At 37.6% G+C, this 23,728-nt stretch overlaps 2 protein-coding genes across 3 annotated transcripts in view; one reads left to right on the top strand and one right to left on the bottom strand.

Moving 5' to 3' along the window:
• The window catches only part of LOC111000059, a 54,956-nt gene extending 40,292 nt beyond the window's left edge, over nucleotides 1-14,664 (top strand). Inside the window, exons 35-70 of the mRNA XM_045631582.1 lie at nucleotides 47-251; nucleotides 339-479; nucleotides 944-1,083; nucleotides 1,155-1,382; nucleotides 1,475-1,610; nucleotides 1,735-1,846; nucleotides 2,205-2,399; nucleotides 2,764-2,884; nucleotides 2,975-3,165; nucleotides 3,462-3,600; nucleotides 3,678-3,879; nucleotides 3,969-4,161; nucleotides 4,241-4,423; nucleotides 4,499-4,660; nucleotides 5,097-5,208; nucleotides 5,390-5,616; nucleotides 5,763-5,899; nucleotides 5,967-6,117; nucleotides 6,245-6,388; nucleotides 6,522-6,615; nucleotides 7,091-7,236; nucleotides 8,047-8,250; nucleotides 8,319-8,499; nucleotides 8,733-8,845; nucleotides 8,919-9,066; nucleotides 9,167-9,274; nucleotides 9,395-9,546; nucleotides 9,797-9,921; nucleotides 11,437-11,609; nucleotides 12,011-12,152; nucleotides 12,224-12,318; nucleotides 12,577-12,725; nucleotides 12,978-13,157; nucleotides 13,365-13,522; nucleotides 13,589-13,701; nucleotides 14,268-14,664. Coding sequence (XP_045487538.1) covers nucleotides 47-251; nucleotides 339-479; nucleotides 944-1,083; nucleotides 1,155-1,382; nucleotides 1,475-1,610; nucleotides 1,735-1,846; nucleotides 2,205-2,399; nucleotides 2,764-2,884; nucleotides 2,975-3,165; nucleotides 3,462-3,600; nucleotides 3,678-3,879; nucleotides 3,969-4,161; nucleotides 4,241-4,423; nucleotides 4,499-4,660; nucleotides 5,097-5,208; nucleotides 5,390-5,616; nucleotides 5,763-5,899; nucleotides 5,967-6,117; nucleotides 6,245-6,388; nucleotides 6,522-6,615; nucleotides 7,091-7,236; nucleotides 8,047-8,250; nucleotides 8,319-8,499; nucleotides 8,733-8,845; nucleotides 8,919-9,066; nucleotides 9,167-9,274; nucleotides 9,395-9,546; nucleotides 9,797-9,921; nucleotides 11,437-11,609; nucleotides 12,011-12,152; nucleotides 12,224-12,318; nucleotides 12,577-12,725; nucleotides 12,978-13,157; nucleotides 13,365-13,522; nucleotides 13,589-13,701; nucleotides 14,268-14,387 — 5,520 coding nt within the window. The 3' untranslated portion in view covers nucleotides 14,388-14,664. The remainder of the gene's footprint in view (nucleotides 1-46; nucleotides 252-338; nucleotides 480-943; nucleotides 1,084-1,154; nucleotides 1,383-1,474; nucleotides 1,611-1,734; nucleotides 1,847-2,204; nucleotides 2,400-2,763; nucleotides 2,885-2,974; nucleotides 3,166-3,461; nucleotides 3,601-3,677; nucleotides 3,880-3,968; nucleotides 4,162-4,240; nucleotides 4,424-4,498; nucleotides 4,661-5,096; nucleotides 5,209-5,389; nucleotides 5,617-5,762; nucleotides 5,900-5,966; nucleotides 6,118-6,244; nucleotides 6,389-6,521; nucleotides 6,616-7,090; nucleotides 7,237-8,046; nucleotides 8,251-8,318; nucleotides 8,500-8,732; nucleotides 8,846-8,918; nucleotides 9,067-9,166; nucleotides 9,275-9,394; nucleotides 9,547-9,796; nucleotides 9,922-11,436; nucleotides 11,610-12,010; nucleotides 12,153-12,223; nucleotides 12,319-12,576; nucleotides 12,726-12,977; nucleotides 13,158-13,364; nucleotides 13,523-13,588; nucleotides 13,702-14,267) is intronic.
• On the bottom strand, nucleotides 14,658-23,397 carry LOC111000060. 2 transcript variants are annotated; one of them, XM_022269397.2, is made up of 15 exons: nucleotides 22,688-23,397; nucleotides 21,932-22,595; nucleotides 21,295-21,459; nucleotides 20,686-20,849; nucleotides 19,544-19,639; nucleotides 19,333-19,438; nucleotides 19,001-19,059; nucleotides 18,578-18,708; nucleotides 18,037-18,131; nucleotides 17,890-17,962; nucleotides 17,311-17,428; nucleotides 17,133-17,247; nucleotides 16,457-16,567; nucleotides 15,590-15,766; nucleotides 14,658-15,229 (listed from the first exon to the last, which is right to left on the bottom strand). In XM_022269397.2, exons 1-15 carry the CDS (start codon nucleotides 23,276-23,278, stop codon nucleotides 15,060-15,062), a joined length of 2,835 nt encoding a protein of 944 aa, XP_022125089.2. In that variant the 5' UTR covers nucleotides 23,279-23,397; the 3' UTR covers nucleotides 14,658-15,059. The 2 variants fall into 2 exon arrangements, with proteins under 2 accessions (XP_022125089.2, XP_022125090.2); XM_022269398.2 differs by having other exon boundaries at nucleotides 20,716-20,849.
• Nucleotides 23,398-23,728: the final 331 nt, after the last annotated feature.

Below are 23,728 nucleotides of genomic sequence, written 5' to 3'. Positions count from 1 at the left end.
AGTTAAGTTTTTATCGAATGCGAGTTTTTATTTGTATTTTTTGTAGATAAAATCGTTCCTCCTTAACAAACTATATGCGGCCCTGAACGTAACGGCCGACGAGGGCGTAATAGTGTTGAATAAGCTATCAGAGATGGCAACCCTGCTGCCCTCAGTCCGGCAGAACGTCGTCGATGTGACCGATTCCCTGGCCGATGAGCCATTAATACGACGGCTTAAGGATGGATTTTCCATTGGAGGTTTCATGTCGTGTGAGTTAAAAAGTATCATTCAGAAAAATATTAAGAGTAGTGTTCTACAAAGACCCACATTGAGATATACATTTATTGCACGAATAGCTCCGGAAACACTGGCAGAGGTGGGTAACATGATGTGCGGGAAGCCGTTCCAGTCAGGTGTAAGCCGATTCTACAAAAGCATCGTGAACAGCGTCGACCTCTCTTCGCAGCCGGATGAGGAACAACTGGCAGTGTTGCCAAGTTAGTAATTTGAATGGCGACATTTATTTAAAACAAAAATTGTGGCGCGAGGGGTCTGCCGCGGTAGAGCTATTGCATAGCACTTTTAGCAATTTTTACAGTTATAATTTTTTAATTATGCAGTTTTTTTAGTTGATATTAATTCATATAGATATATAGTATGTCTGACTCTAACGCGTACCGGCGCGGCGGCACCAGCCGCGCTTACGCTACGTCACCGATCTTATCAGAGATGTGAATCGTATAACGTATCGTGTACAGTACGTTATCCTGTGTTAGGTATATTTTCGTTACGGAATTTCTTGAATCTGTTGCGCTCAAAGCCCACGACAAAATCTATGCAATAGCTTAAAATAATTTTATACTCTTGGAATATTTGCCATTCCAACGAACGGACTTACTGAATATATATTTACACATTAAATTCATTAAATTAATTCATTCGGTTCATTAAATTCGCCCAGCGGACTTCTGTCGATCCGTCTACACGGATATCGTAAACATGGAGGGCGGCAAAATCGTCTGGAGCTTCGTCAAACCTCTGATCATGGGAAAGATCCTGTACACGCCTCACGGCCCCACCGTCCTGAAGATCATTGAAAAGGTATAACATATAACCATTTCAATAGTTTTAGCCTAACAAGAAACCTAGAATACTTAATCATGAAATTTCAGGCAAACGCGACTTTTGCCCCGATGGTGCAAATGTTCAACTTGATCCACACGTTTTCGGATGCGTTTCCCTCTATAGACAAAATGTCAGCACACAAGCCGGGGCTGAAGGCCTTGGGAGACTTATTATCGGCTGAGGAATATCGCCAAATAAGAGTAACTCTATTCGGAAACGTTCCCGCGCCGCAAATCGATGTGGACGAACTGCTTTCTGGAATCGGGGATACTGAGGTACCGCTAACGTTATATTTTAAGACAATTTTGAAGTGATAATCTGATAACCTACTTGCCTACAATTATAATATATTTTGTATATTTTTCAGGGTCTAGGCCGACTACTAAAGAAGGCATCGGACCTGATGCGTTGCATCAATCTGGACCGCTTCAAGGCTGTCTCGGATGAACACAGATTGACGGAAGAAGCCGCCAGGTTAACTAGGATCAATGAATTTACCGCCGGTAATATTTAACAGAACGTGTTGAATGGGAACATTGATTTCATAAAAATAAATTTTCGAATAGTTCTCAATCATCAAAGATAGTTGATACTTTGAGAATACGCTTTAGAAATATTTTATTTCAGGTTTGGTCTTCCTCAACATGAGTCACGATGAAGAGACTTTTCCCAGGAACATCGAATATAAGATACGTATGGACATCGAGAACGCGCCGACCACTAAACGCACTAAGAACTAGTGAGTATAATACTAGGTCGTAACGTATATGAAATTGGCGTTTTGTCGTACTGTCCCCTCCAATATTTACTCTTTCGTTACGAATTGCAAATTCAATATTTTTGAGCTATTTCCTCGTGCATTTATTTTTTGAAAAGCTGATTCATTTTAACTTCTTTGCGTCAATCGAAACTGCCTTCAAAGATTTTATTGATTCCCGTCCGAATATTTTTTGAATATGGATTCATGAAACTATCAGGATCACCTTTGATTAATGAAATATATGCAAATGAAGCTGCAACAAAATTACTCTCAACGGTTTAAGAGTAAGACGGTTCTCTATAAATAGCTATCAATATTTTGATCGTTTCTCAACCAGCCTTTGGACTCCGGGCCCGGAAGCCAGTTTTCTGGAGAACATGCGCTACTTCCGTGGCTTCATCCAAGTCCAGGACATCGTCGAGAAGGCCATCATCCAGCTTTCCGCCAGAAGACACAAGAGAGAAGTCTCCGACGATGAAGACTGGGCGGTATACACGCAGCAGAACCCTTACCCGTGCTATAGGAAAGATATGTGAGTTGAAACTAATAAAATTGTGTGTTATCGGGATGCCGTGAAGTGATAACTCAAACTAATCTAAGTTGAACTATATAAAATTGAAATTGTTTAACTTGATATTAGCTTAGTAATTATTCAAGTAATAAAACTATTTTTTACAACCACATTCAAAAGCGGTGATAGTAGGTAAGTAGGGTAAGAGTGACTGACTGAAAAGCCTACCTACCGCTAACGGATGCGTAGGCAGCTAGACAGAATGGTGCCGTAACGCGTTACGTAACGAAGCGGTTTACCCTCCCATAAAAAGTTATCACTTCAACACTTGAAAAACAAATAGACGCGATTTTCTCATTTGAAAAATTATATTGGTTTGTTTTAGATTCCAAACGTCTCTTTACGAGTCCCAAGCTCTGATAGTTGCGTTCTTCTTTTCTTTCCTGTTCACCGTATCCTCAGCCGTCAGATTTATTTTGGCCGATAAGGAATCTGGAAACACTATGGTACGTTATCATTCTTCGAAGACGACTTCAAAAAAGGAGGTTTGTACATAAAGAACAACAAAGTACAATGACATGGTATTTATTATCCAGCTTATGTCCGTGATGGGAGTGAATCTGAGCTACCACACCCTTTCGTGGTTCCTGAGCTCTTTGCTCGAGATGTCGGTGACGATGCTGTTGGTATCCTGCGTCTTGTACTACGGAAAGATTCTGCCCAACACTACGCCGACACTCACGTTCTCTCTGCTCTTCATATTTGGACTTTCCGTGCTCAGCTTTTGGTGAGTTTGTGTTAACTCTGTTAAAACTTGTATCATAAGTGGTGGTCCATAAAAATTGAGACATAGACAGACCTACACACACATATAATAAGAATCAAAGAAAAAAGTAAAAAAAAATGAGAGATAACGTTATTTTTACGATATGTTTTAAGTATGTAATGCGTGTATGCTGACGTTGAAATTGGCCCTAGCTTACATTATGCTGAGGAGCAGAGTTTTCCACAGCGCTGGTCATTATGCTAGAGAACACAGCAGCTAGATTTTTTAAAATAATGTTTATATTTATCCCAATTTAGTTACCTAATGGGGAAACTATTCACGTCGGCCAGCGTCGGAGCCATTTGTGCCGCGTTGGGATATCTCACGACCTTCATGCCTTTCGTGCTCATCCTCTCGCTCGAAGCCGTCCTCACCAGTGGCCTCAAGATTTTTGTGGTGAGGAGTCGTTCGTTACAGATTCAATTTTGGAAAATTTAACCAATAGGCCTTTAAAATGTTTTGGAATGCTTCAGAGCCTATCGATGTCGTCGTCGCTGTGCTACGCGTTTCTCTTCATCTGCCGCTACGAGGCCATGGGTGTGGGCGCAGACTGGTCCAAGGTGTGGGAATCTCCGGACGACACCGGCGACATGAATATAGGCCTCGCCGCCGCCATGATGGTAGTCGACGCCTGTCTCTACTTCCTTTTGGGGCATATCGTCGAAAGAATCTGGGGTTCGTATCTTCCTATAGTATTACTATCTTGTCTTGTCGTGTCTTGAGAAATCAATGCACCTCTATTGTTACATTTGCATATCTTTTAGGCCTGAAAAATGTGAAAAGCAATGTGACATATATATCTTCGACTGACGAGAAAGCGGGTGTCAGTATAATAAACATCACTAAAGTTTACTCCCGAGGCAATAAACCCGCGCTCTCCGGGGTCAGTGTAGAGTTACGGCCGGGACAAGTCACCACTCTTCTGGGACACAACGGCGCTGGAAAAAGCACTCTAATGTAAGTATTATAAAATTAGATTTATTTTACAATAATACAATGCCTATGTGTTCAACAAAAAATATTAATTCGTGTATAGCAACATCTTGACCGGAATGCTGAAGCCCACATCCGGCCAAGTGGTGATCCGGTCCGGGTCGGGCGGGTCCACCCGGGTGGGCGTGTGTCCGCAACGGGACGTACTCTACGAACACATGACCGCTCGAGAGCACGTACACTTGTACGCAACTCTTAATAACGCCCCTAGCTCTGAGGTGGACGGGTGAGTTGTATTAAGATGTTTATTTATCGTTATGAAAAAAATATCTTTCAAATTGTTTTTTTTTATTTTGTCCAGTATTCTGAAGGTATTATCTCTGGGACACGTGTGTGACGAGCCGGTCAGCAGACTGTCGGGTGGTACCAGGCGTCGTCTGTGCGTAGCGCTCGCCTTCGTGGGACGACCTAACCTGGTCACTCTCGACGAACCCACCTCGGGAGTAGACCCTCAGGCTCGAAGGTTAGTACAGAGTTGACCCGATAAATAAATAAAAATGTGTATGTACAAAGAACAGATGTCAGAAGTAAAACTTCTTTGTAAATTAATTATTATTTAGGTAAAAGCCCCAATAGATGATCATTCCATGTATTTGTATAGATATACATATAAACACATACACATATGTGTAAACAGTGTGAATATATTCACACTATTAAATAAAAATCTGCCTTTACTGCACAAGACGTTATGCGACAAAAATATGCAACTAATAAACGAATATATACCAATAGAATATATTTTTCTTACACTTTCACAATCGGTCTCAATCGCTCTCTCCCTTTGCCTAAAACGCCGCACATCTTCTTGATTTTCCTTAAAAAAATTACTCTCATGCGCCTAAAGAAGTTTCACTTCAACAATTAATTTGGTACGATAATTAAAATAATATTTGCAGAGAGATTTGGTCCATGATAATGAAGTTGCGTGTGAACAGAACTATTCTTCTCACCACACACCACCTCGACGAGGCGGAACTCCTCAGCGACCAGGTTGTCATTATGCACAAGGTATGACAATGACAAATATTGATTAAAATTAGGTCGGCAACGCATGCGCGATTTTCGTAGTGCAGTTATACGATAATACATTTTCTTATCGTAATAATGAAGATGTACCTACAATTTGCAAAACTAACTTCAGAACCATAATCGGAGTGATAATGACTATAGTTTTCTTCTCTATTTCCAGGGTCAAATCCACACCACCGGTTCTCCGATAGAAATTAAGCGAACCCTCGGCTCCGGGTACAAGTTGACCATCCTGTATCCCGGTGGAACCCAGGATATCGACGAAAAGACTCGACAAGGTCTGGAGCTGACCAGAAATGTGGTGAACAATGCCAGTTTGGTCGATGTGACCGGCGATGAAGTGGAGATCAATGTGCCTTTCTACGACGAAGATGGGGTCAGCACCGAGTGAGTTACAATTACTATTATTAAACCTTTGCTTCCATTATTTTCTAATGTTTGCTCTTCATGTCTGAGTTGTGCCTGAACATTTCTTTGAATAACTTCTTTATGAATAACGATAGCTATTTTATACGAGACGGTACGTTTCCCAGTTTCGAGGTCCTGTGTTCGACCCTAGAAGACAGCTCTGGCAGACTCGGGTACCGCAGTTACGGCATGGAGTGTACCAGCCTCGAGCAGGTCTTCTTCAACATCTGCGATCAGGATGAGGTTCCTCGTAATTCTTCGGGTAATGATCTCTTCATATTAAGTGAGAGATGCCGTATTGAACGTCCTAAACATATGTATCATTGCAGCCGTTGATGCGACATCTAAAAGTGCCTCTTCTTCGAGCATAAAGACGGACTGTGTCCCTCTGGTGCCCCCCGAGGGGCCCCTCAAGGCTTCCGCCGCCCGACAGTTCCTGGCTTTGCTGCAAAAGAGATACACTCATTATATTAGGAATAGGTGAGTTTTACCGTTCTTCATATCGTTTTTAGTACTCCAGTAGTAGGTAAAGGACACGAATCGCAACATATGGAGGTTTTCATTGTTTATTAAATCTATTTCCAGTGTTATATTTTGGTACTTCCAGGTGGTTGCTATTCCTCCTACTCGTGCTGCCATCTCTGTTCGTGACGGTGGCGATGGGTTTCGCCAGCATCAGGCCTCCGGCGGACAACGAGATCTCGCTCAGACTGCATCCAGATCTGTATCGACCCACCACTGACTATTTGGTGTAAGAACAATTTCTTAGATTTTTCTAGTTTTTGCACAATTAAGTCATAGAAAATTTAATTGTTTAATTTCTTATTTTTGTACTTAGTATTATTGAGGATGATAATATTGTAAACTCTTTTTATATCTCATAGCCGGCCATCGAATTCCGTTCCGGAGAATTTACTTGGAAAGAGAGTCATGGATATATTGCGACACGAACAACACTCACGAAATTGGACTAAAGAGGTGAATTTTTGGTTCAGTGCTTTTTCGAATAGTGTACGTATAGGATTGATAAGACGACACCGGCTTGAAAGATTGTTGCCTCACAGATTTATTTTATTTTTGATTCTTTAAACCATATATGGGCAAACTCGAATTCATTGATTTTGGTGTATTTAACTTCTGTAGTTGCAACGACTGCAAATTTAATTTAATTATAATGTACAAATTTTTTACTGTAACATATTCATATCTAATTACTATCGCAAAAAGTATTGTCACTACTTTAAAATACACTAAATACATTTAGACGCAGCTCGCGAAAGTATTTGCACAAGAGTTTGGTCCTCAACATGTCAAATGTTGCCCGTGCCTGCTTTATAATAATAATAGATACTATTACTCCCACCATTACTGTACTAATTCTTATTGTAATTACTGTCAAATAGTAACTTTTTGTACTCAAACTCGCTGTGAAAATAATAAACATATTTTGCAGGACTCCCTAACGTGTAAATGTGTGGACCCGATTCAACAATGTGAAATTCCGGGAAAATTAGATCGACCAAATTTGATGGTGCTCCCCGACGTCGATACTCTCAACGATTGGCTCGTCACGTCCCAACAGGCTTATATCGAGAAGAGGCGAGTGTACCTTGACTGTTTTGTGTAATATATCTTTGCATAAGATTTCGGTTAATTTATTAACGGATAAGTTAATTTTATCAGTGTTTCTATACGTTGAATTTTCTTAAATTCAGTATGGAAAAAGTTAAATTTTAAAGGTTTTTAAATAAGCAATTCAAATGTTATGAACACATGAATATAGGCCTCGCCGCCGCACATCACAGCACTACAAAATTGTATGAGTTTCAATTGGAATGACTAAAACATTCATCATACCTTGCTCCAAAAGATTAATTTTAAAGATTTATTTACCATTAGTGGACTAACGTTGGCTAAAGTCTCAGAGGTCAAGGATCTGAGAGTTTATTTTGATACGATTTTGGATGTACCGCGCGCACATTCCAACTTGGTTAGCAAAGCGCCACTCACGCGAGCAATACAGGTCATTAACAAAATTTGTATTGAGGTAGACTTATTTGTTTGTACACTGGCTGAGTTCACAAGAGTTGCTTGCTATATTGTTAGTTATAAGATTTAGGAATTTTAGTTTAATTTTTTAATGGCTTTAAGTAGGATAATTGGTGTGGGAATTATTTTGGAGTTCTATCTAATTAGTTACTGTTAAAATAGATTCCCGACGGAGATTTTTTTAGTAAAAGAATGAACTTGATCTATATAAGATGGCAAACGTTCAGATAGCAATGGTACATACTTTAATTTAATGCATTATATTTAAACAAATCCACTTTTTCTTCCTCCCGCCAATTTCATATATGGACCAAATATGCCAGTCTCATGAATCTCAAAGTGATCATTATTGAAACATAGATACGGGGGCTACTCATCGTCGGTGAGCGACGACGTGACCCATCTGACTTCGTGGTACAACAACAAAGGGCACCACGCCCTCCCCACATACCTCAACCGCCTCAACGAGGCCCTCTTGAAGGCTTCCACGGGAGATAACGCCACTCTGACGCTCTACACGCACCCTCTGAAGATATCCAACGAACAGCTCAACAAGGATAACGTGTACGTATACATACCATCGACTCGGCTCTTTGCGAAAAGTTCGTTCCTAATGTGGAACACACTCCCAGGTACCAGCACGTAGCTGACGCGGGCATTTCAGCAATGCTGCTGATAGGATACAGCCTGGTCAGCGCGGGCGCTGCCATCTACCTCGTCACGGAACGAACTCAGAAGCAGAAGCGTCTGCAGCTGCTGTGTGGGGTCTCACCGACGGTCTACTGGTCTTCGGCTTTGATCTGTGATATGATTGTTAGTATATTTGACCTTGTTAATGATTATATCGTTATTATTTAACGGGAGGGCTATTCATAACACCTTTATCAATGCGCTCCGTGGGCGTATTTGGAACTAAATGAAATGCAAATAAATAATATTGAATTAGTAATTAAATTTTACGAAAATAGATCATTTACTTTACATAAAATTTTTCCTGAATATACGAAATAAAATACATATAATGAGATGAATCATATCAACAACAGGTTATTCTCGTGAACCTGGCAATCACCGTGGTCATTCTCAAGATATTCAACTTCCCCGTGTTTGTGGCGAGGAATAACCTGTCTGCCATTTGTGTCCTAATTGTTTTGTACGGGTGAGTAGCTTCAAACTTCAAACATTTTGATATAATAATCAAAAGCCATTTCTATAATTGAAGGATATTGCAGCTACGCGTGTGCAGGCGTTGTGTACGTGTCGGAGAAGTGGTTCAAGGAGCCGAGTCTGGCCAACATGGTGCTGTTCTGTGGCAACACCTTCATAGCTCTCGGCGGGATCGCCATACTATTAGTTCTGGACATCATTTCCGATTCCGACGTAAGTTTTTCTTATCATCTCTATCTTAAGCATTTCCCATTTTCATCTTGCAAACCAACTTTTTTATTTTTTCTTAATTATATAATAATATTTTTTTCAGGCGACGGACCACGCCCGCTGGGTTTTACACAAAGTCTTTTTGTTGAGTCCTCAATTCGTGTTGGCCGACGGCCTCTTGGAGATCGCCAAGAACACAATACAGGCTCAGGTACGATCTCTATTCTCTTCTCTTCTTGAAGAGAGTTTTCATTGAATTTATTTCATTCAGTAATGCAGTATTTTAACAAATTATTAATAAAGTTATTCTTTTGACATTTGTGAACGTTAGGTATTGGGCGCCTTGGGGATGGACACGTACCGCGATCCCCTGTCATCTTCTCTGGTGCTGTACCACTACATCTCATTACTGGCGGTGGGAACTGCCCTCTTCGGGCTCAACCTGGCCCTCGAGTACGGTTGCTTCGACGATTTACTTTCCAGGTATATCTCATTACTTCAGTTGAATTATTAATTTTATAAAGAAACATGTAAAACTTAAATACTTTATTTAAAAAAAGTATCGTGTTATTTTTTTTTCATTGTGTATTTACTTAATTCAGATACAGAAATCTGAGGTTTAGACCTAAAAATATTCAGTCCGTTTTAATCTTTTATTTATTACTTGATTTTGCGTTTAAATTTCGATGTTTTTACACGAGTGAGAAGATAAGATTGACGAGTCGGTTTTCAGGTTTGCTCCCCGATACCCCAGACGAAGGGACGAATCCTCGGAAGAGGACGTGGTACGCGAAGAGCGTCGAGTGACGGCCGCAGTTTCGCCGTTGCGTCTGCGCACCATTGGAAACATTAATGCCGGTGAATTAATCTTCAATGTTATCATTATTAAAGCTTTATTGATTAATGCATATAATAATTGTTTAGTTAGCCTTCTCAAAGGCACAAGTTGTGTTAATATAAGTCTTAAATGTATAGTTTTATGTTCTAGTTTGAGGGTTATACATATTATTCCATTTCTCTTTTTTTTTTCACAAAGCAGTTTCTGATTGTCTAGTTTGATGATCTCACTGAAAATACGTAATTATAATTATCATGATGAAGAGCTTTTTTTAAATGAAACTTCTTTAAGCACATAAGGATAACATTTTTGCGGTTGAAACGCAATAATTATAATAATAATAACATCACGAAGATGTGCAGAGAGTGATTAAGAGTGAGAAAGGAAGATCGAGCAAAAAAATACATGCTATTGGTTGATTGACGTATTCGTTTAGTAACATATTAGAACTTTAGATGGCAATTCTGTTACATAACATCTTGTTTAGTAAATACAGATTTTTTATTTATTTATATTTTATCGTTAGCACGTATACATTTTGTAAACAGTGTGAATATAGATATACAAATAAATACATGGAGTGATCATATACTGGTTCATGATCATCTGTTGGGGCTTTTATCTTAGAAATAATTAATTTCCTCTCTACTGCACGGGCCGCACGACTGTTTATATCTCATCTGTACATCTACTCACGCGGCCTAGACCCTCGCGCACCGCGCCCGATACATCGCAACAAAAACCATTATATCTGTTGGAATATAATAACTACAACTATGAAAAAAATACTAGAAAATAGCTTAAAGGATATAGATTAAAATACATTTAATAATAATTAGATGCCCGTGACTACAATATCTTAAAGTTGAAATCAAACTCAATTTAATAGCCCGTGACGACAATATTTTAAAGTTGGAATCAAACTCAATTTCGCATTTAAAACTATAAAATATTATCATAATCATAAAGTACAAATATTCAAGTTTATTTTGATGTATGATAATTAAAGAAATATGATATAAAACTAACAAAATAATTGCCGACACTCGATACACTTGTTGACAAAATTGACAAGTACCACTTAACCGACTTTGGAATTTTTTTTGTACAAAGAACTCTTCATATTTTATTGCCATCTGTTGTTAATTGGGTACACTATTTCGTAAGCTATCGTTGTACGTCGATAAAAACGTTTATTTCTTACGTCAGTTTGAACTAGATGGCATTTTCTTAAACTCTTCGTTTTGGGTACTGTAGTTACCACGTACGAATGAGGCCATACTGTTTTTGGTAACTGTAGTACCCACGTACAAAGCTTCACTTCTGACATGTGTAGTGATATAATGGAGGGTGGTGATCGCATTCCCCATGGGGACCAACCGGTTTGGGAATATTTTGCAAATATGGTTTATGTTTTATTTATTGATTTTCTGGTATGCTGTGTTCTGTTTTCGTTTTTAGTTGCTAAATTCTCCAATTAGGTACTCTACTTTAGTGAAAGTTAACATTAAATGAAAATTAACACCAAATTTCAGGATTTGTGGACTCTAACGAAGACCTAAAGAGCAATTCGCTGAAACGCTCCACACTGAGCGGCGCCAAGGCGACTGACGTCATATCCTGCGTGCACGTCAGCAAACTGTATCCGGCCGTGAGCGGCTTCCGGGTGGCCGTGGACGATCTGACTTTGGGGATACCGGCCTTCGAGGTCTTTATTTAATTATTAGTATCTTAAATAAGGCAGTTGCGGGAAACTATAATATTTAAAAATATTTTATTTTATTTACTATACACTTTTACACAATTACTACTATTATTATATTATTACATTCTTGTTCTTTTTTTGCGACTGAGTTGCGCAAACTAGCTGCTGTTTTCTTTAGCAGAATGACCAGCGCTGTGGAAAAGTCTGTTCCTCAGCTTAATCCTGAGCCAGGGTCAACTACAACCTCAGCACACACGCATTACATACTCAAAGCATACCTTGTTCTTTAAAAAAAATCTTTTATTTCCTTTTAATTATTGTTATTTTGTGTTTCTCTGTGTGTATGTTTTGTTAGTAATAAATATTATGTATATGTATATAAGTCTCTGAACGTATACTCGTAGTGCACCGCCTTGGTGGGTCAGAACGGCGCCGGCAAGTCGAGTACGTTCGCGATGTTGACCGCCGAATTGCGTCCGACCTCCGGACACGTGTACGTCCACCAGCACGAGGCGAGCCAAAGAGATCTCTGCCAGGGACTTATCAGTATGAATTTCACATTTCCAATTTCATTTAATCCCTTTGTGCATATAATTAAGGTTTCAATTGATTTGAAGGCTATTGTCCCCAACGAGACGCCTTGGACTCTCTTCTCACGGTGAGAGAGACGCTGCAGTTCTTCGGCAAGCTGAGAGGTCTCGCCGATGACGAGGTAATTATATATTTAAATAAAAAAATATTAATTTTTAATTATCCAGAATAAAGTTTCGTTCTTCCAAGAGATTTCGGATATTTTTATTTTTTTCACCTTAACAATTATTTGTATTTAAAATAATCAATTAATATAATTATTTAAACAGTTTTAAAGAAGATCTTTCTAGAAATAATTAATCGTTTTTAACAATTGAAATATCAAATACGTCGCAGTAGGCCTTCGAAGTCAAATACACAATGACTGATAACGTTTCAGGTGATAAAGCGCACGTTGGAGCAGTTCGAGTTGACCAAATACAGTTGGAGCCGCAGCGGCGTGCTGAGCGGCGGCAACAAGCGGAAGTTGTGTACTGCCGTCGCCTTCATGGGGCGGAATCCCCTCGTCTTATTGGATGAACCTACCAGGTAAATCTCCACCTTCGCCATGACCCACCCATCGATGGATAGAGGCATTTGTTAACATTGCTAAACAAATATTATTTATCAAACTCAAATTAACTTTATTCATAACGATAACCAAGTAACTTAACTAAATTTACATTTACCAGTCCTCAAGTCAAGAACGTAGAGCGGGCAAGAAGAACTGGCAAGAAACTCTTTTTAATCTCTAAAATCTCTTTAGTTATCCCTGTTTAAGTCATCGATTGATTATTCCAGCGGAATGGATCCCGGGTCTCGCGCCTGCGTGTCCCGGGCGTGGCTGAGCGCCTGCAAAGCGGGACGCGGCGTCCTCCTCTCGACGCACGCCTTGCACGACGCGCGACGAGCGCATCGAGTGGCCTTACTCAGGGACGGACGCTTGACTGCGCTCGCGCCGCTCGACCAGGGCTTGGCCAGGTGACTTTCGGCGCCTTTTATTTTATTTTATTTATTTATTTATTATCCTTTCAGACATGTATGTACTTCTGTTCATGTTCTTATTTTCTACCTTTGTTTATTCATTATGACACACTTATAAATTATGTAAAGGATGCCGTAGACAAGTAATAATTATGATTTGATGCAAGTGTTTAAGGTAATTTTAAATTAATTATATATTAACAGGTTCGGCGGTGGTTACGTAGTGTGCGCACGAGTGTGTGAAGCGAATCCCGGCGGCGTGCGCGCGGTCTGGGAACGCGTCGCGAAGGACGCTCCTCACGCTACGCTCACCGCCGCACACGCCGCCGCCTTACACTTCATTGTGCCCACGATCGTCACGGGTGAGATGACGACTCTCAGTGCGTCACGTTCGAAATATTCAGAATTTTATTCAGTTCCAATTCCAGAGTCGGGCAAGGAAACCGTGACGCCGGTGAGTTCCATATTCCGAGTGATGAGTGAGCTGCAGAGGGACGGACTCGTGGAAGACTTCACCCTCAACCAGACGTCGCTCGAACAGGTCCCACATTTCAATAAAACTAATTTATATAAGTGGTGAAATATGCCCTTTCTCATAAGATATTTTTATTTAAAGACTCTCCTAATTTGATATTAAGTTTTTAATGTTACAAATGAAACACTAAATTACCTTTATCATTAAATTTAAAAAAAAATATATTAAGGGTCCATTTTTAGTCTGCACGACGCCATTGAGTAATCAGGTGTCGATATGACTTGCCTTTTATTATCTAAACCAGTATTCCCAACGTGGGGCCTACGCCCCAGTTTTTTTTATGTTAACGAGACTATAGTATTGTCCTTTATTAACATAATTTTTACAAATAAAAAAAATATAATTATAGTAGTTTCTGTTTGTAATTATGTTTTAAAATGTACATAGTGTGGTTCGTGAGCAATTTCTTCCTAAAACTATCATTTATGTCAGTCTTAAGTCTTAAGAGAGCAATTGAGTTTTAGACAATTAAAATTATGGGTCCATAAGAAGTGATGCTCCCCCGCCAAGGGCTTGGGAAAAACTGCTCACAAAAAACCTTTTTCAATATATATGAATGTAAATCTTTTCAGATGTTCCTAAAAGGATCGACCGACATCGACGCATTTACTCTCGCATCGGAAATCGCTGCTCCCCCCATCCTCCGCTACAGAAGGATCAGCGACGAGCTCAGCTCGGTCACAGCTCTCTGAGCAATTGGACATTTACCTCGGGTTTCTTAAAGTATTGAAGATACAGACTGAAGACAGATGTATGAACTATCTCAAATAAAAATACCCATTCCGTCCATATTTTATAATTTAAGTCTATAAATAGTATGACAAACTTAATAATAACAAATATATACATGACAATGTTCCTAGGATTAATTTTATTTAGATTTAATTATTATCGAAAGGGTCTTTGTAACATTGCGTAGTTCGTAAGTGACGTCAATGCTGTGATAAAATAAAAAAATTATAAATTGTATTTTTGGTATTTATTTCCTTAATTATAGTGAGATCAAATAATAGAGAGCATACGAAACATTCTTCCTTTATCGACCGTTGCTTACAAATCACATGAACATATTATTGTTCAAATGATTTAACTAAAAAAAATAGTATTAAACAGGAAACAACAAGTGTTTAACGACAATTAAGCTATTACTGACAGAACATATACATAGTCTAACAGAGATCAGTGGTAAATTATATGCAAAATAATTCCTATTTTCTAACTATGTTTATGTATTTATTCTATAGAAGAATACAATATTGATTTATATTGTATTCAATTACAAATTAAATGTGTGCGATGATGATTTTAGATTTTAAGCGGCCAATAAAATACTTAAACTAATCCTGATACATTAAATTATAATTTTAATTAGCGTCGAAGGAAATGTTCTTGAATGCGGCGGAATTGATAAAATGCTGTGCGAATACGTCGATGGTGCGAAACACGACGTCTCTGTTGATGCTCTCGTGGCTGAAGCTCGTCACCAGGAGACGAACGGCCCGACTCAACTTCTCTTCGCCGAATATGTACGTTTCTAGATAATAATACAGAAAATATACTATTTATTTCAAAGATTTCGAATTCGTATAATCAATAATGATGTAGCATATACATATATGTATAATATGTATGTATTTTTATCGCCACTTTACATCGACATCTTTTTATCGTCACATACCAACAGAAAAGTGGTCTCGCACGTTTTGCGTATGTGTGCGTGTACGTAGCGAACCGGGAAGTACGTAGTCAGTGCGCGTGGTTACTTGTTATTTGATGCACATATATCTAATATATTTACTTCTTTATATTGAAATAATTACATCTAAATTGAAATATCTACGCTAACTCGGGACTATCGGGACAGAATACTTTTTTTTTTAAATGTAAATCGCACCTGGAATTTTTTCCAAAATAATTCGACACGTTTCGTCGACATCGAACTTTCTCAACGTCTCGGGGGTTTGGGGTTCAGTTTCCGACTCGGACATTCTCTCAAACACGGCGAACAATTGTTGCCTCATCCACGCCGTCAGCTCTACTAACCACGAACAGATCAATGTCTCCGCTACGTCTGTGAAAATCAAAACGTATGTTTGAAAGTTTAATAATAATATATCAAATTTTATTTATTTACACTATGTTACCATAATACACATAATATGTTACCTGCTTATTTTTTGTATTTTTTATAAGTATTTAGGCAACGGGTATTTAGCAACCCTTGTCCAAAGCTTACTTGACTTACAATTAATATAATATATAACTAGCTGATTACGAAGCAGGAGAAAAAAATATCAAAAAGATTTTTAAATAAATTTAAAGACTGAGCTCGTCTGATATCAAATGGTTACCAAGGATTCCTGAAAGGAATTCCATCAAATTAATTCTTGTGTCTAATTTTCATCTACTGACTAAAGTACTGTGGACACAAATATTCTTAGTGTGTCGGGGTGTGTCATACTAAGGCACCATAACCAACCAAATTCAGGATCTGTTTGGAATATTAAAATCTTCTATCCTTTTACGATAAATTCTTTACACTTAGCTTTCTTTTCTTAACTGTATTTTTGTCACTCCACTTTAAATTTGTTTTGTGACTAATGACGTCACCTAAATAACTTAATTATACGTTAGTCGCCTCTCGCACACAAATAAAATTTTACCATTTCGTTTTTTATGTCAAATTGTGTGTACATGGGTAATTTCGCAAGTTAGACAAAAAATACAATGTAACTGTGATGAATGGTTTTGCATAACTCACCGGCCAGCAGCAGCGTGGCGAGGCGGAAGGAGACGTGGTCTTCGAGGAGCCCCAACTCGCAGAGCACTTCGCACGCCGCGCACCAAACTCCGCTCGCCCACGTCCACTCTTCTGCAAATTATTGAGATTAGGAGATATCTAAACTCACACAGGGCAAAATATAACAATTACGATTGGAAGACTTGTGGACAACTATGCGAAACGAACACACATTGAACAGTAATTGATAGTCTTTTAACGCCGACATTGACATTTGCGAATTTTTGTATTGCCATACCTATCGCCCGCACCAAAGCTTTTTGCACTTGCGTGTATTGTCTAAGGACAAATCCGGGGTAAATGTCGATCTTTAATGAACTATCTAGAGATTCAATTAACTATCTGATTTAACTACTTAACTGCGACACATACAGCACGTATACTCCTGATATTTAATACATATTTATTTAACGTAGTATCTACCTAGTATCATAGTATTTTCGAATTTGGTTTAAAAAATAATTGAAGTTTTTTGCATTAAATATCAATATTTAGTTTTTTCAAAAACCCAATTAAGTCATTCTGCTTCTTAAGTAATAGAGGATATAGCACATTACTTATTATACATTATGAATACTAATACTTTTATATCAGTCACGCTAATTAATCTGAGAAACTTGCGCGGAGATAATCTCACCGAGGTCATCATCGGGATGCGCCTGCGACGGCAGTTGTTGCAGCGAGTCCAGCGCCGCGTCTACGTGCGCCAAAGCACGACGAGACCCCAGCAGACGGGACACAGCGTTGCCCACCTGCCAGGTTGCACATTATCAAAGAGGAACACGAAGGAAGCTCTCAAGACAACGAGGTCTTACGCTGGTGTCGACGTTGGTGGTGACGTAGGTCCACTTGTGAGGCACTTCGCCTTCTCCGTCGGCTCCCACGGCTGTCTTTATCGAGTTGAACACGCCCGTCACCGTGCGTTGGAATAATCTGAATAATAATTTATATATATTTTCTTTTCTTTTTTTTGTCATTCAGTTTAATATGTGTATGTTGTTTAGTTGATATTTAGTGTAAAATGCTGTGTACAGGTATAATTGGATATCAAATTTTCAAATGTTGTTTAGTGTGTAATAACTGTATATATGTTATCAATCTGTTTTCTGTTTTTTGTACCTAAATGTAAAAATAAAATAAAATAAATTAAGCCTCATTTATTCTTTGAAACATTCCATCTTTTCTCCTAGATTTGATATAGTATAGGCCTCCTCCATTAGCTACTTCTCTTTCTATCTTGAACTACTTTAATCACGTCAGTTCACCTTCAATCCCCCCTCCCCCTGCCATAATTCGGCGTTTTTGACATTCGGGAGATATACTCAACACTAAGCCGCGTTTAGGGTCAAAAGACAAAAATTCCTTAATTTTATCAGAAATAAATTGTAAAATACCTGTCGAGCCTCTGCATGTTGTTGGGGGTTTGAGTCGGGGACGCGTTTCTTTCTAAATTCATATCGTATTCGTCTGAAATAGAAAATATATATTTATTACTGTAAATTAAAATGGCGCTTAAATTGTTTTTAATACTAAATATGTACCGGCGAGAGTGGCAGTGTCAACGTGTCTCTCGGAGTGATGCGTCTGAGTCCGTCCACGCGTTTCTTCTGCTGTCTCCCACCAAATCTCCTCGTTTCTATTCAATATAAATGGAATATTAACTTTAGTAGAAAAATCTGTTGATCGGATATTTTTATTTACACATAGTAATAATATTTGTTAATTATGTCCTCTGTATATACTTTTATAGTGAGTAATTTGTGCGTTTTTTGTGAACTATTGTAAGGCAAGGTGTCAGTATCAGTCTAACTTCTCTTTAGTCCCAAACTAATGCAATTTCTCCAATCCTAACGACTAAAAATTGTTTGTCTTTCTCCTTGGCAAGGATATATCGAAACGAGGTATATACTCAGGACTTGTTATCTCTAATGTTAGTTCCTATACTCCTCCGAAACGGCTGGACCGATTCTTATGAAATTATGCATAAAGTAGTTCTGAGAATCGGCTACTTATCTTAATTTTTTTAACATATTATTACATTTAAAGCAAGACCTATAGACAATAAGCTAAGGTCAAACGTACCTGGGCGCAGCTTCGTTGAGCAGAGAGCGCAGTTTGGCGATGGAGTGCGAGAGATCGGCCGCTTCTTCGTACTGCGGCTCCGGAGACTCTGACAAGGCCACGCCGGCCTCAACACAGGGACGGGCTTGAGACTGATACACCGATGATTCAATATTATAAACGATTTATCATTAGGGATTTTCATAAGGATAAGAAAATATCCAAATCCTTTATATTATTATTACAGAGTGGAATCAGCTGCCTTTTGAAGTATTTCCGAACCAATTCGATTTAGGGTCCTTCAAGAAAAGAGCGTATCAATTCTCAAAAGGCCGACAACGCACTAGCGAACCCTAGTAGAACCTGGCATATAGTATTTGGCGCAATTGGCGGTATCACTTAACATCAGATGAGAAAATAATAGAATTATTAAATTAATATTACCGAGCTGTCTTGAGATGCAAGCCTTTGCTGCTTCACTAGTTGGGGAACACAGTTGTCGTCTGAAATATTCCATTAAAATAAATATTTTGTTTGATTGGTGAAAAGTAAATTAATTAGTATTGAATTGCACCGCTCCTCCTGATAATAAATAAAATAAGATTTTTTAAATATTAAACTACTTGATACAAATAGCAACCTATTTTGAGAAACCTAGAAAGGTTTGCGGACATAGATCATGTCTGAACGATATGTAAATTCATCTTATAACAATTAAACAAATATTTAATTATACAAAAAAATATAGGTAAGCAAATACTAAATATTGTACCTACCTTTAGGAGCGTACTCCTTAATATCCCTATGTTCTGTTACCAATTCCAGCTTGCCCCGTCTTTCTGTCGGTGAAAGCTTTTCTCGCTGGTGAGATGGCGACTTCTCCTAATTAAATTTTACAAAAAAGGGTATGAATAGGGTAAAACCTAAAACCAGTCTGAATACTGTAAGTAGTAAAACAATACGATAGGACTGTGTTTACAAGAATACCTGCGAGTCATCACTGAGTCCCGTAAATCTCAGTCCTTTTTTAATCCCCGCGATGCCTTTATCCAACAGTCCCTCCATCATGCCAGCAGCTTCGTCCTACAATCCGAATTAAATACTTTTATCCCTTTATACAAAATCTTCCGAGGGATAAAGTTTAGCTCTTATAGTTTTCGCAACATTCGTAACTATTTTTCCTAGTAATCCTGTATAATGTATCCTAGTAAGTTTAAAAAATATGTACTTTTTAAGTTCAAAAACTTATGTATCCAGACATCAGTCCTCCTAATCCTATGAGAACCTTAAAAAGAACATAAGACACCAATTATACTAGTACTTTTCAGTATTATTTCATATACAATAAAGCAAAACACTCCGACCAGTGCAGGGACAAGGTCATGCAACTTTAGCTCCGCTCCACTATCCCCAAAACCTATACAATTTGCGGAGTATTATTATTACTAAATGTCAATGCTTTTTGACGCATTCACACACATACAAGATTCCTTTGTATTACATAGAAGAGAGATTTTAAGACCATTAGTTTAAGGATATATTTTTTTGGAAACAGGTTAACACTTGTGAAAGCAAACATGCAGACACGCCATGCAGAAGAAACCACACAAATGGCCGAACACAAACACTCTCTGACTTACCAGGTGCATAGTCGAACATATACCTAAAATATAGAAACTCCTTGAAGAATTTTGTCTACCACGAAATTTTGGGAACCAGTATTAGGTTGTATACAAGTGACTCTTCATACAATAAGTAGGTATACCAAAGGGGCTATTTAAGTATTACATAAGCAGATTTACTACAATTTATCCCCCCCTTCCTCTTGTCAGCAAAAGTGTAGAGGTGTAATTATGTCTAGGTATCGTAATTTCGTAATTCTATTTGGGATCAGGTCAGTAGCCTAAAAAGTAAATAATTACTGTTGACGTAATTACCAAGTAAAAAAATCAAAGTAAACCCCCTCCCCCCCTAATAGTGCTAACGTAATACGTAAGCAGTCCCAAATAAGAACTTATTGCTGTCCAAATTAAAACCGACAAACCCAGAGTCAAAAACAAACAACATTAAAATTATCTCACTTGTATACATCCTAAGCTAGCAGAAGCAAGATAGTACGTGCAACATACACCAGGAGGCTTGTCTACGTGCAACGGGACCTGCAGGTCTCCGATCTTGCTCTTAGCCTGGTTCACTGTGCTCTGAATGTCCTTTAACAAGGCATCAGCCGCTTTTGGACTGCTCTTCGTCTCTTTAGCTGGCTCTGGGTCTAGGTCGATGGCATCTTCTTCACCTAGTGTTATTAAATTTTATTCATTAATTACAGATAATTCATAGATTATCTTTACAGATTATGCCATAATTTACTACTTATATTATCGAGAAAAAGTAAATATAATATAAAACACATAATGTCAATTCACTCAACCATATAAACATGTCGTTAGTGTCGAAGAAAGCATTCAGTAGGCGAAACGTCTTTGATAACGGGGATCTGTGCAACAAACTGATCATGGTATATGGTATCGCAAATAACCTAGGCCTATGCTGCACATATCCCATAGGTACAAAAAAAGAGCGTGGAGCACACTTGGAATGCACACTTTTATTTTGAGTATGAAGTTGAGAAAGGATCTTCTTTAAAATTAAGATGCTTTAATTAGATAAATTTAATAATGTGAAACCTGTCAATCTTTTATCTAATATCTACAAGAAATTAGCTTAAACAATGTACTTACCAAACCACAATGGTTGAGGAGAGATGCCTCTCATATTGGGAATAGTCTCTAACTCTTCATGGCCCCACAGTCTGCTGAGAGTCAGCTCATCCAGACTTGCAAGAAGGTCCTGACCCATGCTGATGCACTGGAGATCCATATCTGTCTCCCATGTCTTTACACTGCCTAAGAATAAAGCAAACCATAGAATTTATACATGCATGTTTTATGTAGCAGGGGCAACACATTTATTTTTATTTTTATATACATTTTAGAAATAAATATGGTCCATATTTATCAGGGAAAATCCAGAATTTCCTTTGCTCTTTGGGTCAATGATATGTAACTACGGAAATCTTCTCCTATCCTCTCGTAACAAAGGAGACTAACTTTCCCCTTATTTCATTGAAAATTATCTACTTGAGATCCCAGATGGGCTTCATGCTAAAATTGTGCACTAATTCAACTTTTTCCAAATTTCCTTAGTTTATATATAGGTAATATAATTTTTTTATGTGAAATATGATATAATAATATAACTCTAGTATGACGGTGACAAAGCATATATAAAATGAATTATACCCAATTATTTTACCTTTTAAATACTGAGAGATACTAATGTTGATGATTGATGATAATTAATTACTTTCTAGCTTACCCTCGATGACTCTATCATATATTTTTACTTCATTTTTCCCTTGCCTGCCTCTACGCTGACGTAACACAGATTTTATTTCAACTGGCTCTGTAGTTGTTAAAATTTCTTTGGCTTCTATACATTTATCATTTTCTTCAGTAGCTTTTATATTGTCCTTAATAATAGATGGACTATTTGAAATGTCCTTGATTTCAGGTTGTTGAGTTGCTTGAACAGCTATTTCATCTTCTTGCAAACTTGATAAATCTTTTTTTTCTACCTTTGTATGTGGCATTGTTTTCTTATCAGGTACATCTTCTGGTGGAGTCAATATTGACAATATTTTATCATTTAACCAGACAGGATTGGAAATTGTGCAGTTTACATAATCATCTAGTTTCTTGGCAAGGATTCTTACAATCAGTTCTGAATGAGGTGTATCCCACAACTCCCAAGGAACAAGCTCTTTTAAAACAAGTCTCATAATATTTATACAGTGATCGGCAACAGCTGTATTTTTATTTTTAATATCAGATATTTCATGAACTTTCTTATATAGTGATTCTAATGATTTTTCAGAGGGCTTTTCATGTCTTTTTAATGCATTTTTATATTCCTTTAGGTGACTTATTAGTATTGCACATATATCAACATAGACATCTTTGCTTTCTATTTTATTGCTAATCTAAAAACAATATTTTCATATTTAGTCTCCTAAACAATTAAAATTGTTGAATTGTTTAGGAGACTAAACTTAAGAAAAGTATGAATATATACCTGAAATGCTTTGCTTATCATCTGATCCAACATCTGTTTACAAGCAAATGGGAAACTTATTTCTTGTGATATGTAATGGATATACCATGATGAAACTAGTTTCCTTTCTAAAACTGATGTTATTACACTTAACTCATTGGTATCATACTCCTTGCAATCGTGAAGAGTTTTAGTGTTCTTCGAAATTAAGGGCAGAACTTTGACGAAGAAGGCTGAGAAAGGATATTTTTCAATGATAAACTCCAAATCGTATTTCAATGGTTTATTTAGATGCAATAACCATTGAATTATTTTGACACTAAATATAATAGATGCAATTAATAAAATGATAGTATACGCAACAAACCAATAACCGGTTAGTGGTGATATATTAGTCGTATAATTGAATAACACGCAGAGTAATGTTGAACAACAAGATATAATTGTAACACTTTCTAATAAATTTCTTTTCATTATCATTTTAGCAACTATTTTGTCTAAGTTACAATATTTCGCGCAATTTTTACAACAACAACAATTTGTGTTTGTGAAGTGTGAACTGACAAATGACAAAAATGAAGCTTGATTATTATTGATAACTTGATTGATCATATTAATGATTGCAGACAAGACAGTCGACAACGTATTTTTTAATGTATTTTTGTATGTGTAAACAGCCTGAATTTACAAACGCCTCTAAAATATCTGTTGATGATTGTGTAGGAGTTGGTCTTCATTTAGTTGGTTCATTGGCAACTTAATAACACAAAATTTCTCTGAATTCTCTTCTGAAATTCCTCCTGAATCCTCGGATTTTACTGGAATGTTTTTATCTTTTAAAAGCTTTAGAACTAATTATTTTATTAAAATCTAAAAGGAAAGTCATATTCTCAGATTCAAAAAGTCCACTACAAACTTGAACTTGATTGAAATGTTTCCTTTTCAAATGAAACTTTTTAATCCTATTATTTGCGAAATAGGTGGAAATGAATTTACAAACCCCTCTAAAATATCTGTTGATGATTGTGTTGGAGTTGGTCTTCATTTGGTTGGTTCATTGGC

This window comes from Pieris rapae, chromosome 16, assembly GCF_905147795.1.
Source record: "Pieris rapae chromosome 16, ilPieRapa1.1, whole genome shotgun sequence".
Classification (NCBI taxonomy): Eukaryota; Metazoa; Arthropoda; class Insecta; order Lepidoptera; family Pieridae; genus Pieris; species Pieris rapae.
Note: the sequence above shows the minus strand (reverse complement) of the source record. Positions and strands in the feature narration are given on the sequence as shown.